Consider the following 15,609-nt stretch of genomic DNA (forward strand, 5'->3'; position numbering starts at 1 on the left):
CAGTGCCAGAGCTCAAAGAGCAAATCCAAGCCTGGATGAGAGACAAACAGAACACTGACCATTGAGGACCCTCCTCCTGCCTGGCAGCACACATGCCAAGGTCAACTGTGAAGAGCAGGACGAAGGGGATTGAGGCGTGGGGGAATGTGCTGATTCTTTTGGAAGTGGAAGCTGGCTGGGCTGGAGCTCACACAGTGCCTGTTGCTGCTGCTGCTGCTGCTGCTGCTGCTGCTGCTCCTCCTGCTGCAAAACGACATAAAAGCATGTGGATGAAGAGAAGGAACAACAAAAATTTTAAAAAGCAGCTTAATTCTTGTACATATATTTAAGTGATCAAACACGCCGGTCGATAACGTTGTGGGGGATAAGTTTAGGAAGCTGGCTCTTGTTATGAGGCAAAAATCCTCTGACATCTCATAATTGGGGTTTATACAGCTTGAATTCCTTTTTTTAAAATAATAATAAAAAAAAACCTGGAAGACATGTGGATCAGGGAAGCAAAACCCTCAACATGTTGTGTTGTTTTTGTTTTAAAAATATTGCCAGGTCTCCGTTAATTTGATTGTGGTTGAAACCTTGAACATTTTGCTGCTAAAGTGACCCCCATCACACATACACACTTTCTTTTCTTCCCTGTTAACTTTTCCTACACTACCCTCTCCGTTTTTTTTTCGGTAATGTGAAGCAAATGTTCTCTGTATATTAAAAAAAAAAAATCCTTCTCTAGCCCCAAGAGAACATAATCTTGAAAAGATAAGTGTGCCTGCAACAAGTGTTAATCTTGGGGAGGGAATCATATTTTTCTATTACACATATTCATTTATTTTTATTTGGTCAGCCATACATGAGAAGAGTAATCCACAATGGCAGATTTCCTTTTCTCTCCCCCGCTGCCCCTGCCTTTTTCTTTTCTTTTCTTTTTGCACATTGGATTTTTGTCTTTTGGGAGACGCTTAAACACTTTAGGGGTTTTTTGTTTTGTTTTTAAAGCCAGAGATCTAATAAGCTAAGTGATGATGATTCTGAGTCTTTTAAGAGTTTGTTTCCCAAGCGGGGCAGATCATTTTAAGTCTCAGCACCTACCAGTGAAGGCAGGAATATCCATTTTTATGTTGCGTACCAGTTTTGTATCCATGGCTTGGCCTTACCAAAGCGGAAAAAAAAAGGGTGCAGAAAAAAATGTAGACTTGCTTTTTTTTTTTTTAAGAAAAACACAGAAACTATATAAAAAAGACGAAACATTTTTGTATGACTGCCCCCTGCTTAAAGATACTTGAATTTCCTTTTTAAAAAGGATTTGAAACCACAGTGTTTAAAAAAAAAAGCCTGAAAAGAAATGTTTTCTTTTTTTCTTTTTCTTTTTTTTTCTTTTTGCTGACAGTGTCCTCTGTTCAGTTCCTGATTCTTGAACTACAATAAATGGTGATACACATTCACAATAACCCTTCAGTGTGTATGTCTCCTTCACATGTGTTGCATGCTGCAGGTGGGTGGTTGTGTGGGCTGCTGAATCAGAGTTGGAAATGTGCTTGTTTGACTTTAATACAGTCTTACCTTGGAAGTCGAATGGAATCCGTCCCAGAAGTCCATTCGACATCCAAAACGTTCGGAAACCAAGGTGCGGCTTCTGATTGGCTGCAGGAAGCTCCTGTAGCCAATTGGAAACTGCGGAAGCACTGTAGGACATTCGCCTTCCAAAAATAGTTCACAAACCGGAACAGTCGCTTCTGGGTTTGCAGCGTTCAGGAGCCAAAACGTTCGAGAACTAAGCTGTCCAAAAACCAAGGTACGACTATATAATATTTCTTATTTATTTCTTACTTGCCCTTCACTCTAAGGTCCCAGGGTGGATTCTGACACTAAAACACACTATTTCAAACAGCTTATTATTTACAGTCATAAAATTAGATGGGTCCTAAAAAACAGGCCACTCACATATCAAAAGCCAGGGTAAAGAAGGTGTGTGTTCAGCATTTTCTGGAAGCTGTGTAATGATGGTGCCAGACACACCTCTGTGTGGATACAGCCCTGTTTTGATTTGCAAATCAAATCAAATCAAGATTTGCAAATCAAATCAAATCAAGATATACTATCTTCCATAGTATATCACTTTCAAATTTTAAAAAATGAAGCAGTTTGTAAGTTCTTCTAATAATAAACCTGTGACTTGAAGGTCTGACATCGTCTGCTCCCTATTTATAAATTGAAAAATCAAATACCACACTTACTTAAAATTATTCCCCTCATTAGCCATTCTGCTGGTATTGGTTTATTTTTAAAAAATCATTACCTGTTTATTCAACACTAGTAGGCCCAAAGCAGGATACAATGTCAATGGGACACAGGTTGTGCTGTGGTCTAAACCACTGAACCTCTTGGGCTTGCTGATCAAAAGGTCAGCAGTTTGAATCCGCACAACGGGGTGAGCTCTTGTTGCTCTGTCCCAGCTTCTAGCAGTTTGAAAGCATGCCAGTGCAAGTAGATAAATAGGTACCATTGCAGCGGGAAGGTAAACACTGTTTCTGCACACTCTGGCTTCTGTCATGGTGTCCCATTGCACCAGAAGTGGTTTAGTCCTACTGGCAACATGACCCAAAAAGCTGTCTGTGGACAAATGCTGGCTCCTTCGGCCTGAAAGCGAGATGAGTGCTGCAACCTCATAGTTGTCTTTGACTGGACTTAACTGTCCAGGGGTCCTTTACCTTTACAATGTCAAAGCACAATGGAATACATTAAATAGATTAGATTGATAAAACACATCAGCCTAAACAGAATAAGCATACAGTGGTGCCTCGCAAGACAGAAAACCCGCTAGATGAAAGGGTTTTCCGTTTTGGAGGTGCTTCGCAAAACAAATTTCCTATGGGCTTGCTTCGCAAGACGAAAATGTCTTGCGAGTTCCTGCGGGTTTTTTCCCTTCCCCCCCTTTTTCTAAGCCGCTTATCTGCTTATCCGCTAATAGCACTAATCCGCTAAGCCGTCAATGAGCTTGCTTCGCAAGACGAAAAAACCGCTAGACAGACTCGCGGAATGGATTAATTTCGTCTTGCGAGGCACCACTGTATACCTTTCATATTGAGGTGACCGACCTATGTTCCATTCTAACTTAATGGGTTCAGGGCAAGCAAGCAGCCGGTGTAAATAACTCTACACAAAACAAACATCATTTTAAAATCAGAAATGCATGATGCACATCCAACATGAAATGTTGCCACAATGAGGAAAATCCTAAGAGATGGGATTTCTTAGTTACTGAACCTGTGCTCTGGAATTTGCTTTCCCCTCTCTTAGGATCCCATCTCTTGGGGTGGAGAGATGTGTTTGGGTGTAAAAATAAGTGGCTTCTACATGGATTGAATGCAGCTTACTGAACAGAGGTAAGAGTCCTGTCACCTGCTGCTGAACCCACTTTTGATTCTGGCCACAGTCACCACTGGTATGTGGCTCCTAGAAGCTTCTCCACAAGTGAATGTGGCCCTCAAGCTTTTAAAGAAGGTTCCCCACCCTGATCTTGAGAGCCCAACTTTGTTTTGAAATCTCAGCAACTCTGCAAGAAATACGTTTTTGAAACCCCAATCTCCCCCAACCACTTAAAAGGCAAATTAATCACAGCTGTCCCAAGCTAAGCTGAGTGTTTAGCAAAAAGGATCTGTTCCCTGGATAGAGTTCTGGGATGGACACCAGCCACAAATCAATCGGCAGGCTAAAATAGAAACCAAGACGCCATACATTTTTAAAGGGGCGCAGCCATATCTTTAGATTATACAGCAGTTCCTGAACAAAGCCTGCTTTAATATTCATATGAAGAAAAGAGTTATGAGCATGGCAGAGAGTAAAATGCCAGCTTGCTGGATCTGAGGAACAGTCCTTGAAGTGGGCATAAACCCCCTTCTCTTCTGCAGGGGCAAGTGCTTACAAAATATGGACAACAAGTTTCTTCAATCATTGGAAACTCCTGGTGTGTCACATGTATTATGTCAAATATTTTAATGTATTTCTCAAACAGGACTCACCAATGGGCCTTGACCCACTTTCAGAGGAAATAACAATAAAAACAATACAATAACCCCACCCATCTGGCTGGGTTGCCAGTGTTGGGACAAAGTTAGAAAGTGAAATAAAGGGTCATTATTACCATTACCAATTGAATGAAATTGTTATTATCATTCATAATAAACAAATGTGACAGAAAGAAAGGGGTAAGAGGGAAGGTGTCATAGGAAGAGGGATGAACTGGGAGTGGGTGGAGATAAGGTACAAGTTGAGATAAGAAATTGCAGAAGATAGGTATATATATTTTAGGAGTCCTGTGGGGTGGGTGGTGAGGGGAAAATAAAAAGTCGTCTCCATTTAGAGCCTCTACATCAGCAAACTTGCCTAAACTCGGGAGGCTTATACTGACCTTAAAGAAAGCTGAGCTGTGGAGCTACTTGCCACAACGAAAATGCCATGGTGAAGGAATTTCCAGATATAGGTTAGATACCACTAGAAAGCAATGTCAGTAATGGCCAGCTGATTATGGCCAACTCTGCTTCCATCTACCACCATTTCTGTCCTCTCAACTGGGCCCTGGGGTTAGAAAGTCTGATAACCCCTAGTCTAACACTCTTAATCCCAATAATTTAGAGGCAGGCAGAAACACCAGAAAAACTAATAGGAGAAAAAAAGATACAAAACACTAGGTACTAAAGAAATGAAATTACTGTATCCTTGCTTAACACTCAGCTATCAAATGCTAGATGTTGTTGAGTGGGGTTGATCTCTCTCTTGGTTACATACTTTTATTTCCCCCCTTCCAGCTACTATATAGTTATAACACCTGACATGTCATGTTCCACGAGATAAAGAAAGCTGCCTCCAGGATACATCTGATTGTTAGTGGGACAAGGATTTCAAGATGAGACTAATTGCAAGAGGCAGGAGGGCAGCTAAGATGAACTAGCAAGCAGTCTACTCTCTCCCATGACCCCACATGCCTCAAAAAGCATGTGATTTGCTACAGAGATGAAACACAGGGCCCACAGGAGTACTAAATCAAACCAGATGGCCCCCTAGTTGCTTACCAAGGCTGCATACACACCATATATTTAAGGCACATCACTCTCTCCCAAATACTGTAATTCTGGGAACTGTGGCTGCCCCTTAAACTACAGTTCACATGTTTATGATTATTATTTAGCAGGCAGCCGTGTGTTTTAAATTTACAGTGCGTATGTAGCCCTAGAGGCAAGAAGCATGTAGCAGAAACAGGGTTGTCTCCAGTGTTAATCCTAAGGGCCCATCCATACTTGCAAAGAAGTCCTGCACCTGGAAAGTATTGGTGCAAGGGGGGGTGGGGGGAATAGGTATAAAACAATAATTCCTTGGATGTCAGGATCCAGGTTTGGAGCAAGTATTCCTTGGTGACAGAACCCCAGCAGATATTTAAAATCACAAAATATGCAGCAAAGTGCAGGTGGCGCTGTGGGTTAAACCACAGAGCCTAGGACTTGCCGATCAGAAGGTTGGCGGTTTGAATCCCCGCGACGGGGTGAGCTCCCGTTGCTCGGTCCCTGCTCCTGCCAACCTAGCAGTTCAAAAGCAAGTCAAAGTGCAAGTAGATAAATAGGTACCGCTCCGGCGGGAAGGTAAACGGTACCATTTAAATTGTTTGGCAGGCATCAGATCCACTTGGGCGGATCTTATCAGGATCCAATGTTTAAACCTGGCACCCAATGCAAACTTCACTTGGAAAGGAACAACAAATGGGATCAAGCATAGGCAAAACAGGCCAAATTAAGCCTGATTAGGTCCACGGGCCAGAAGTTCTTAACTAATCCTCATCTTAACCTAGGACATTCAGCATGCAATGGTTGTTTCCTTCCATAATCACCTGAGTACCTTCAACCATTTATTTAAATTTTCTGCATAGTGGTGATGGGGAGAGGGTTTACTTCCTTTCCATTACTCACATCCCCAGCACTTTATGGAGGATGATTAATACCATGAGTGGTGCTACATGTGGGCATAGCCAGAGAGGAGCAGGGGGTGCAGCTCCTGCCCCCCAATCAAGTAAATAATAATTTAAAAAATTAACTAACTGACCAGTTGTGTCACAGATAGCTCAGTTCTGCTCCCAACAAAAGTCCTGCCCCCCCAAATCCTGGCTATGCCCATGTTGTTATGAGGGGGGAAATGGAGGGCACAGAAAGTGCTAAGTATATGTTAATGACAGTTCAGCAATGGGGTGGTGAGCAACCTCCTTGTTTGGGGGAGCCACTTGCCCCCTTTTGGCACTGCCTTATGTAGATCACTCCACTAGCCACAGCCAGGTGCTCTCCATGCTCTTCCCTTCCTAATTTACATTTTGTTATCAGCCCCTTTATAATATTTATTGCATCCTCATCATTTGCTTTTGCTTATCTGAAAGCCAGTTGGGCCAGTCACTCTCAGCCTAACCAACCTTACAGAGTGGTCCTGAGGATGAAACGGGTGTGATCATCCTGAGCCAACAAAAATGTGTGGTAAACATTTTTTTAAAGTCCTAATTTAATCTTCCCCCTCTATTTGACTCAGTTATTGGAATTTTAAATCCTCCCTTAATAATAATTAAAAAATAAATTTTATTTATATCCCGCCCTCCCCAGCCGAAGCCGGGCTCAGGGCGGCTAACAACAATAAAATAATACAACATTCCTTACAACTTCCTTCCAGTTAAAAGCTGTAAGGTTTTTTAAATAGGTATGCTTGAAGGGGCATTAGAGGAAAGAAGGAAGATACTTATTTTTTAGACCTCTTGCAACCTGTGCTTTAGGTTTTTCTTCCCAATCTTCGTCTCCCAAGGTTGCTTCACACATTTACACAGTAGAAAACTTGGGATTGGTTCCAAGTGTACTAGTGAGGGCAGGAGCCACGGGAAACTCGAGTGTACTGTACAGCCCCTCTCTATGATAGCAAACACGGTTCCTGCATTCACACATTCATTTTTACACGTGTGTGTGGAGGGGTAACTTGTGAACTGGTAGTGCTCCTTCCGCCCTTCCTCTGAGCCCCTCTCAGCCTTTATCTTCCTAAAACGTCTGAATCCCTTTGATAAAACTCGGCTTCCCCAGTAGATTCGTGACTTAAAGCTCTCCCTTCTATGTCTCTCTCAATAAAAAGCACAATCTTCCACCGAATTTCCCCTCCACTGAGGTAAAAAAAAATTAAAAAGGACAAGCATCTACTGGATGAGTGAACTCCATCGCCTCCCTTTTTATAGCTCCCTGCGGAAGGTTCCGTCATCGGCTTACTTTCTTCCTCCGCAAGAGGGAGCACCCGCGTATTCCTACGCAGCCATCGAAAGGACTCCTGAGGTGCATTCTTAGGCCTGAGCTCTGAGAGCTATAGAGAAATAATTCCTTTTTCGAACTCTAATTGGCTGCCTCCGCCGCTGCCGTCCCACCTTCGCGATGCCTTTCCTTAATTGGATTGGCCGAGAGGCACCCCGAGATTGGCAGGTGAATCCTTTCCACAGACCCCTCCCACCTCGGCTTGAGGACCGACAGCTCAAGCCGCCTATCGGCTTCCGCATTCGCCCGGCGAGCCGACATCTCCCCGCGTCTGATTGGAGGTCGTCGAGCGGGTACGGGGGCGGAGCCTTTCCCTCTGGGTGGAGAGAATCGATTCCAGCCCCTTCTCTTGCCAGTGTAGCCGCGACGCTCCTGTCAGGCGGTTCGATCCCTCTTGTTATCCTCGTCCTCTCCCCGCCCCGCCGCTCCTTTCTGTGATGCCGCTCTTCCCCGGCCTGGGGGCTCCGTGATGGGGCTGGGCGGTCTCTGTCCCGCTGGCTTCGTCGCCGCTCGTTGTCCCCCGCCAGGCTGCTGATTTGACGGCGGCGCCGGTGTCGCCTCCGCCCTTGACTGCACTGAGGTAAAAGGGGTGGGGGTGACGGGCGGTTGTTGGTCACGTGAGAGGGTGGGGGAAGGGAGGGAAAAGAGCTGGTGGGGGGAGGGGCTCATCCTTGAAGCCTCCCTCCCCCCCCTTTCCTGTTCATCCATATGGTCTCAATCCCGGCTTCCCCCTCCCCACCCCGCCCTGTCCCCAAATTCTCCATTGGGGCTGTGGCTCCGCGGTCGGAGCATCTGCCTCAAAAAGGGCCAAAGCCCTTGGCAGCATCTCCAGGTAGGGCTGGCCTGTCTTTGAACACTCACCCCGGGAGAGTTGCTGCCAGTCGGAGCGGGCAATACTGAGCTGTTGGGCCAAATGGCCTGACTCAGAAGTATAAAGCAGCTTCCTATGTGGGCAGCCACTCCACCCCCCCCCCAAAAAAAAAGTCACCCAGGAAGGGATAATGTAGGTGGATCTGCATGTGCGGGAAGGGGATTGCCATTTCTTTCTCTCCCCCCCCCCCAAAGTATCCTCTGTCTCTCCCCCTTCTCCTTGCCCTGTCTTTCCTCCAACTGTTTTAAGCCCCCCCCCCCACAATTGAGGGGATCAGGTGGATGGAGGGATGGGGTAAACAAAGGTGGATATGGTTGATCCCTGGGTTGGTCAGGTGATGACACCCCACTCCTTCCATATTAATCTATATGGGGGTGGGGGGCTCTCCCCGGCAAACATATGACCCCAAGTGACATCCAAGAGGATGGTGGCCATAGTGTGATTAGTATTAGTAGTGAAATGATAATAGTTGTTAATAATAATTAATGATCATGGTTTTCATACTGCCACTTGCAAACATCAGAGGCATAATAAAATATAATCAGCTCAATATAAGATGTAGTAATAACAAATTAATATTAAGTATAATCATGTATTTGGCTTTTAAACCATATTTTTCCTGCCCCCGCCCGAATGTTAGGGTCTGGAATATATACATACATACATACATACATACATACATGTGTTACAAATGACCTTCCATTTATGCCTCTTTTAAGTAGGTGTTAGCTCCACTGATGGCTTACACCCCAGTAGGTGTAAGAGGAGGCCGTTCTTTAACCTTTAAATTCAAAATACCTGTGCTCCAAAGATATTGTTGGATCCTAGCTGGCTGAGGCATTTAGGGGGTGGGAATCTCTGTGGGATGTGTCATTGGGAGAATGGGGGCAGAGGTGTGTGTATGATAATAGCACATAATTTATGCATGTAGCTGTGTATATATACAAGGTATGGATTAAGTATGCCTAAGTGTATCACTGACTCACAAGATTGTGTGCTGGACTGCAGAATACAGACATAGCTAGAAACTAAAAACCTCTTTAAATTCCTAGCAGTTAGAAGACTGTGATTTTCTAGCCCTGCTATATGTGTGCAGCTAAACAAATAAACATGTCTCTTGTATACTGTATATTTATTGTAATCAGCAATTTCCTTGCACTCTCCTTCCTCTCTTTTGAACAGACTAGGAACAACCCCGTCATCCTATTGACTTCTTTTCCTTTGCCAATTCCAGTTTTTCTCCCCCCTCCCCCCAGTCAATTCCAAATGGAGATTCCTTACAGTCCCCCTTCTTATTACTAATTCCAAGTTCCTCCTAGAGGCATTTTTATATTGGGACCATACATAGTTTGAGATCTCTTGATTGCCTGGTCTCTAAATATTCAGAGAGAATGCCTCTCAATCTAGCCAAATTTGAATCATCTTTCTTTTTTCTTTATTTATCTCCCTCTCTCCAGTCCCCCCCCCGCCCGCTTCCCTAGTGACATCTAATTTAAGATCCCAACAACATAACCATCATAGGAAGTTGCTGTGATGGTGGTTGTCAGTGACACTCCTCAAAATAAAGCATTTATACTTCATAGCTCCCTAGCTCCATCACAGATATATTTTGTGAATCTCTGCAAATCTCAGTAAATACTTCCCTCAATAAAGAAATCCCTTTGAATCTCAGCCCCCCATCTCCATCAGTTCTGCTTCCAGTTTCCCCACTGTGAACCCTCTCCTGAGTGGGACCCGTAGCCTCATATTTATTTTAAGAGAGCAGTTTTCAATGTTTGCATCCTTTTTCGCTGAAGCTCTGTTGCAGCTTCATCTTTTAGCAGGGCGGGGTTTGAAGCAGAATTCTCCTTCATTCTATATTAATTTCTGTCTCTTCCCCAACCCCAATTCCCTACAGCAGTGACTTGTTTGGGAAATGCAGGAACCTCTGTGTTTGTCTTTTCCCTACCTCTCCCCCCAGCTTTTCCTCTTCTCTGCCATAAACAGCTGCCGTTTTTGTTTTGATGCGTTTCCCCACCCCCCCTTTCCTCTATATCCAGCACAGCACAATTACGGGGCAGCCATATTGGGATGATGATCCGACAGTCCTCTAGGAGCTTAATCATGGATGGGGCAGAAGGTCAAAAAATACTATTTTGGAATCAATGGCTTTAGTGCAAATGCTCACCGGGTTTCATGGAGTTGTCTGCTAATTGTCATGGCCTGCTTGCATCTCCATAGTTGTGTCTGTGCCTGCTCAAGTTGAATTTTCGAGGGTGGGGTTGTAGGACTCTGTGAGTTGCCTTTTTATATTGTACATTTCTCTCTGTGTATTATATTATGTAATATTTCTTACTGTGAAATTTGATGTTTCTCTGTATGGAGCAAAGATTTTAAAGCTTTTGCCCTAGTCCTTCCACCCTCCTCTTCCTTTTGTCTCCATCTTACTGGCTGCACACAGTGACTGCTGTGAATTTTTATTTATTATAAAGTGCTAAGTGGATATTCAACTTTATAGAAATAGATGATGACGATGGAAGGTATTTAAGTGTCTCTGTCATACAGCTTCCATAGCTGTAGCAGTATGAAGGAAAAAATGTGGTTTTGTGACTGATGCCTAACTTGATAGCATTCAGATGCTTGGTACTGCTGCTTTCATTAAAATTTAAAACGGTTACCAGTCTGTATTAAGATGATAGACACCAGGCCTCTGCCTGTCTCTTTCCCTGTTACAGAACGTAAAATTTTACACAAACTCTCTATGAGTATTCACACATACTCTCTCCAGGGATGCTTCTAAGTTAACTTTGCATACATTAATCTCTGACCTGGTTTCAGTTGTCATCTTAGTCATGGTGAGATTTTTGTCGAAGGTGGTCAGATTTTAATTCAAAAGGTAACATGCATTGCCCTTAATAGTTTTAAAGGCCAGCTTTGGCTTCCCATTAATTTATCCGTCTGGTTTGTGGAACTTTTATATGGTTGTGTGTACTGTGTGCTAAGGAAACATAGAAAACACATGAAGCCAATCAAAAATATTTGCTTGGGTTTGTTTTAGATAATATTCCTGGAATTAATTCCACCCAATGATTTGGTATTTGTCTGGCAGGGACTAGGATGGAAGATGCAAGAGAAAAAGTGGAGGGCATGAAGATAGAGGTGTGGTACCCAACAGGCCTGAGTAGCTTTTTTGAGAGGTTTAGTCCTCCAGTAGAAGTGATGGCGAATTGTTTTGCTGAACTAGCTGTAAAGTTTTTGCCAGCTCTGCTAGAAAAAGCTTTTGGACTCTTGCATTCCTGGCCAGCCAGGGGCCCTTGGGATTTTTGAAAGGTCGTTACATTTTGATCTGAGTATTAAGCCGAGAGGTGCAAAATAAGTCAAATGGTTTAAAATGCAGTCACCATTAAAATGGCCACAAACCTGGACAGCTTTAAAAGGGGATCAATCCGACTCATGGAGAATAATAGCCACTAGTCATGGTGATATTGCCTCCATTATTGGAGATGGTATGCCTCTGAATGCCAGTTGCTGGGGTTCGCGATTGGGAAATTACCTTTATGTACATGTCCCACTTGTGGGCTCCTCATTGGCATCTATGAGAACAGAATGCTAGACTAGATGGGCCTTTGGTCTGATCTAGCAGGTCTCCCCTGTTCTTACACACAGGCACACTCAGTAATGTAAGCTGGTGCTAATCATTACATATAATAGTAGTGAATCCCTAAGAAGCCCTAAGACATGAGTCCTGAACCTACTACTGGTCACTGAGTGACCCTTAGTTCTAGTTTAATATGAGAGGGAGGACAAAAACTTCTCTCCACTGGGAACATACATGAAACGGATGAAGAACCTCTCACCCTCTAAATGTTGGACTCCCAATTTGTATCAGCCCCAGCCAGCATGACCAGTGGTCAAGGCTGTTGGGAGTTGGAGTTCCAACAAACTGTGGAGGGCACCACATTTTCCATCCTTAGACTAGTATCATGACAAATGGCCAGTCTGTCATTTGGTTTTTTTTTAAGTTTTAGCCTCTGCTGGTCTCTCATGTTCAGAATGGAATGTCACTGTCAGTTTCTGAGATGGGAAGTATATACTTCATAATGTATTCTTCTCCTCCCCCATCAAAAAAAGAAAAAAAGAGAAAAAGTTACATGCACTGGGAAGCAGACACAAAGTGGTTTCACCCTATTGTGTGGGGTGGGGAGTATGGCGCACCCTTTGTGATTCAGTTTATAAACTGGAACATACGAAGCCACTTTACACCAGTCAGTCTATTTGTAAATCTATCCTAGTATTGGCTACATTGGCTGGTAGATGTGTCTCAGGTAGAAGGTCTTTCCTGTCACCTCCTCTTGACATCCTTTTAACTGGTTATCCCAGAGATTGCATCTGGGACCTTTTCACACAAAGCAGGTGCTCAACCTCTGAACTGTAGTTTGCCAGTTGTCAGATGACTTTGATAGCTGCTTCCTTAGGCAAACAACTTTAACACCTTTTACAAGGTGTTGTGAGGCTGGAGGCTGTGCCTTACTTTTGTGAAACCTTTTTAGTTCCATATATTACTTAAACACAGATGAAAGCACCCAAGCTTCATTATTGCACCTTTTCAAATTGCAGTTTGCAACAAATTGCAGCAAATTCAGTTTTTTTGCTGAAAATGCTCCTAACAACTGGGATGTAGGAAATAATAATAATAATAATAATAATAATAATAATATACCACCATTTGAGGATCATAGGGGGTTCACAACATAAAAATACAAAACAAGAACACAAAATACATAATGAAACCAAAAGAAACCAATAACCCCCCTCCCAGAAACACATTTAAAAGACCATGGAATGTTAATCAGTCAAAAGGCTGGTAATAAAGAAATGATTTTGCCTGGTTATGTAATGAAGGTAGAAGGTGAGCCCCCCTGGGGAGAGCATTCCACAAATGGGGAGCCATCGCAGAAAAGGCCCATTCTTATGTTGCCACCCTCTGGACCTCTTGTGTAGGAGGCAGATGAAGAAAGGGCCTCAGTTGATGGTCGCAGTGTCTGACTTGGTTTATATGAGAATAGGTGGTCCTTGAGGTATTGCGGTCCTGAGCTGTTTAAGGCTTTATAGGTCAAAAGCAACACTTTGAATTGGGCCCAGAAACTAATTGGCAGCCAGTGCAGTCAGGTCAAGATCAGTGTAATATGCTGAAATCGTCTTGCCCTGGTGAGCAACCTGGCTACCGGATTCTGCACCAGCTGAAGTTTCTGAATCATCATCAGAGGCAGCCCTGCATATAAATGTGTTGTAGTAATGTAACTTAGATGTTACCAGAGCATAGATGACAGATGTTAGGCTATCCCTGTCCAGATATTAGCACAGCTGGGCCACCAGCTGAAGCTGATGGAAGGCACCCTGTGCCACTGAGGCCGCCTGAGCCTCAAGCGACAACAAAGGATCCAGAAGTACCCCCAAGCCGTGTACCTGCTCCTTCAGAGGGAGTGTAACCTCATCAGGAGCAGGCAACCTATCATTCATCTGGTCTAGGGTACTGCCCACTGGATTCAGCTTCAGTTTGTTGGCTCGCATCCAATTCATGACCGAGGCCAGACAATGGTAATGCCACACCTGCAGATGTAAAGGAGAAGTAGATTATAGGTTGCCTTCCCATCCTGCAGCTGTCAACTTTTCTTTCTTTGGTGCCTAAAATTGTTTTCTGAGAGACAATGTGGAGTTGTGTCTCTCAGGACAGGCCTAAATAGTCAGAATTACTGTTTTTTGTTTGGTGGCTTTTAGTCTAGTTCCTTTAAAAATCTTTTTTTCCCTTCTAACAAGACTCTGGAACACTCTGTTCAGCAGCCTATTCCGTTTTTCAGTGGTTTCGTCATCTGCACAGGCATTAAAGCAGCACTTCAGATGGCAGTGTGTGAGCTTACTAAAAAAGGCTTGTTCAGAAGAATGGTGTATTGAAATGTTGTTTCCCAGCATGCTTATTTAGTCAGGCTACACATTTTGCATATTGAAGTCAGAGAGAGGATTAAATTGGCAAGTGTGCCCCCAATCTCACTTTTGACCTCTCAATAAATTGGCCCGTCTCTTTAAAAACAAATACACCCAGCAAACACAAAACACTGACTGTTTTGCATCTTTGCATGTTCTCCGTTCTGAGATTTTGCATTCTAAAGTGATGGTGCTGTTCAAGAGAGAAGGAACACAATACCTGAATCGTGATGAAGTAAAGCAGAAAAAAAGTCAATGAAGCAAAAGACCCTATTTCTTTCTAACACATTTGAAGTCTGCTACAAATGTGCATAAGAGCAAAAGAAGAGTCTGGTGGATCAGGCCAATGGCCAGTGTTAGAAATTAGCCAGGCACCAGGCACATTTTGTGACTGGCGCAGGTCCAATTGTGACTATGTGGAGATCTCTGGATGCCAGGTTGGCGACTGACATCTCCATCTGGTTGGTCCTTCTAACTTTCTTAAGCAGGTAAGCCAGGCATGGCGAAACTTGGCCCTCCAGCTGTTTTGGGACTACAGTTCCCATCATCCCTGACCACTGGTCCTGTTATCTAGGGATGATGGGAGTTGTAGCCCCAAAACAGCTGGAGGGCCAAGTTTGGCCATGCCTGAGGTAAGCAGAACAGCTTATTTATTGCATTTATATCCCACCTTTTCTTCTGCAAGGAGTATATGCTTCACCCCCTTCTCAGCTAACCTCACAGGTCATAGGGCTGTGGCTGGCCCAAGTGAGCTTCATGACTGAGTGGAGATTTGAACCCTGGCCTCCCAGGTCTTAGTCTGACACTAACCACTACTCCACACTGACTTCCTAGAGTCCTTCTGCTATGAGGCACCTATATAAGTTAAGTAGGTAAATTAATATGAGGAAAACAAAACAACACTTAGAAAAAAATCTGAATTGTTTTCCTTGAAGCTTGAATTTATGTTATTCTGGATTGTTTTATTTGATGTTTCAATGTGTTGTAAACCATTTTGAGATTTTGTTTTCTTTAAAATATCAATCGGTATAATAATGAAATTATTCTTATTCTTATTATTAACAACAACAAATCCCATTGTAAAAAGCGCGCCTAGACATTCTGTGTGGTGACTGCAACCTAGAACCAGGTGCCAGTGGGATGTATGCACACAGGATTCAAGCAAGATTCAAGCATTCTTTCCTCCTGTGATTTCCAACAACTGCTATTCAGAAGCATTACTGCCTCTAACTTTGGAGGCAGAGCACAGTCATTATGGCTAGTAGCCTTCAATAGTCCTCCTCCATGAATTTGTCTTGTTTGTGTAGTATGAATCCATTGAATTATATCCAAGTTTGAAGAACAGACCAGTTTGGTAACTGTGGTGCACAGTAAACCAGAGGTGTGAGATCCATCACTTTCCAGATGTTGCTGGACTCCAATTCCATAATCCCTGAGAAATTGTCATTCTGACTGAGGCTGGTGGGA

The 15,609-nt window shown here is 43.5% G+C and overlaps 2 protein-coding genes across 15 annotated transcripts in view; both read left to right on the forward strand.

Annotated features, from left to right (window-relative positions):
* UBE4B (ubiquitination factor E4B) overlaps positions 1 to 503 on the forward strand; it is a 75,764-nt gene extending 75,261 nt beyond the window's left edge. For all 6 annotated transcript variants that reach the window (XM_079986764.1, XM_079986765.1, XM_079986766.1 and 3 more), the window contains one exon: positions 4 to 503. In XM_079986764.1, coding sequence (XP_079842890.1) covers positions 4 to 65 — 62 coding nt within the window. In that variant the 3' untranslated portion in view covers positions 66 to 503. The remainder of the gene's footprint in view (positions 1 to 3) is intronic.
* Positions 504 to 7,578: 7,075 nt separating this feature from the next.
* The window catches only part of KIF1B (kinesin family member 1B), a 139,787-nt gene continuing 131,756 nt past the window's right edge, over positions 7,579 to 15,609 (forward strand). For 3 of the 9 annotated variants that reach the window (XM_079986706.1, XM_079986707.1, XM_079986708.1), the window contains exon 1: positions 7,674 to 7,890. The gene's annotated coding sequence lies outside the window, so the exon portion shown is untranslated. Of the gene's footprint in view, positions 7,891 to 15,609 lie in introns of all 9 variants that reach the window. The other 6 variants (XM_079986704.1, XM_079986705.1, XM_079986712.1 and 3 more) reach the window with 5 other exon arrangements.

This window comes from Podarcis cretensis (genome assembly GCF_951804945.1).
Source record: "Podarcis cretensis genome assembly, chromosome: 8".
NCBI lineage: Eukaryota > Metazoa > Chordata > Lepidosauria > Squamata > Lacertidae > Podarcis > Podarcis cretensis.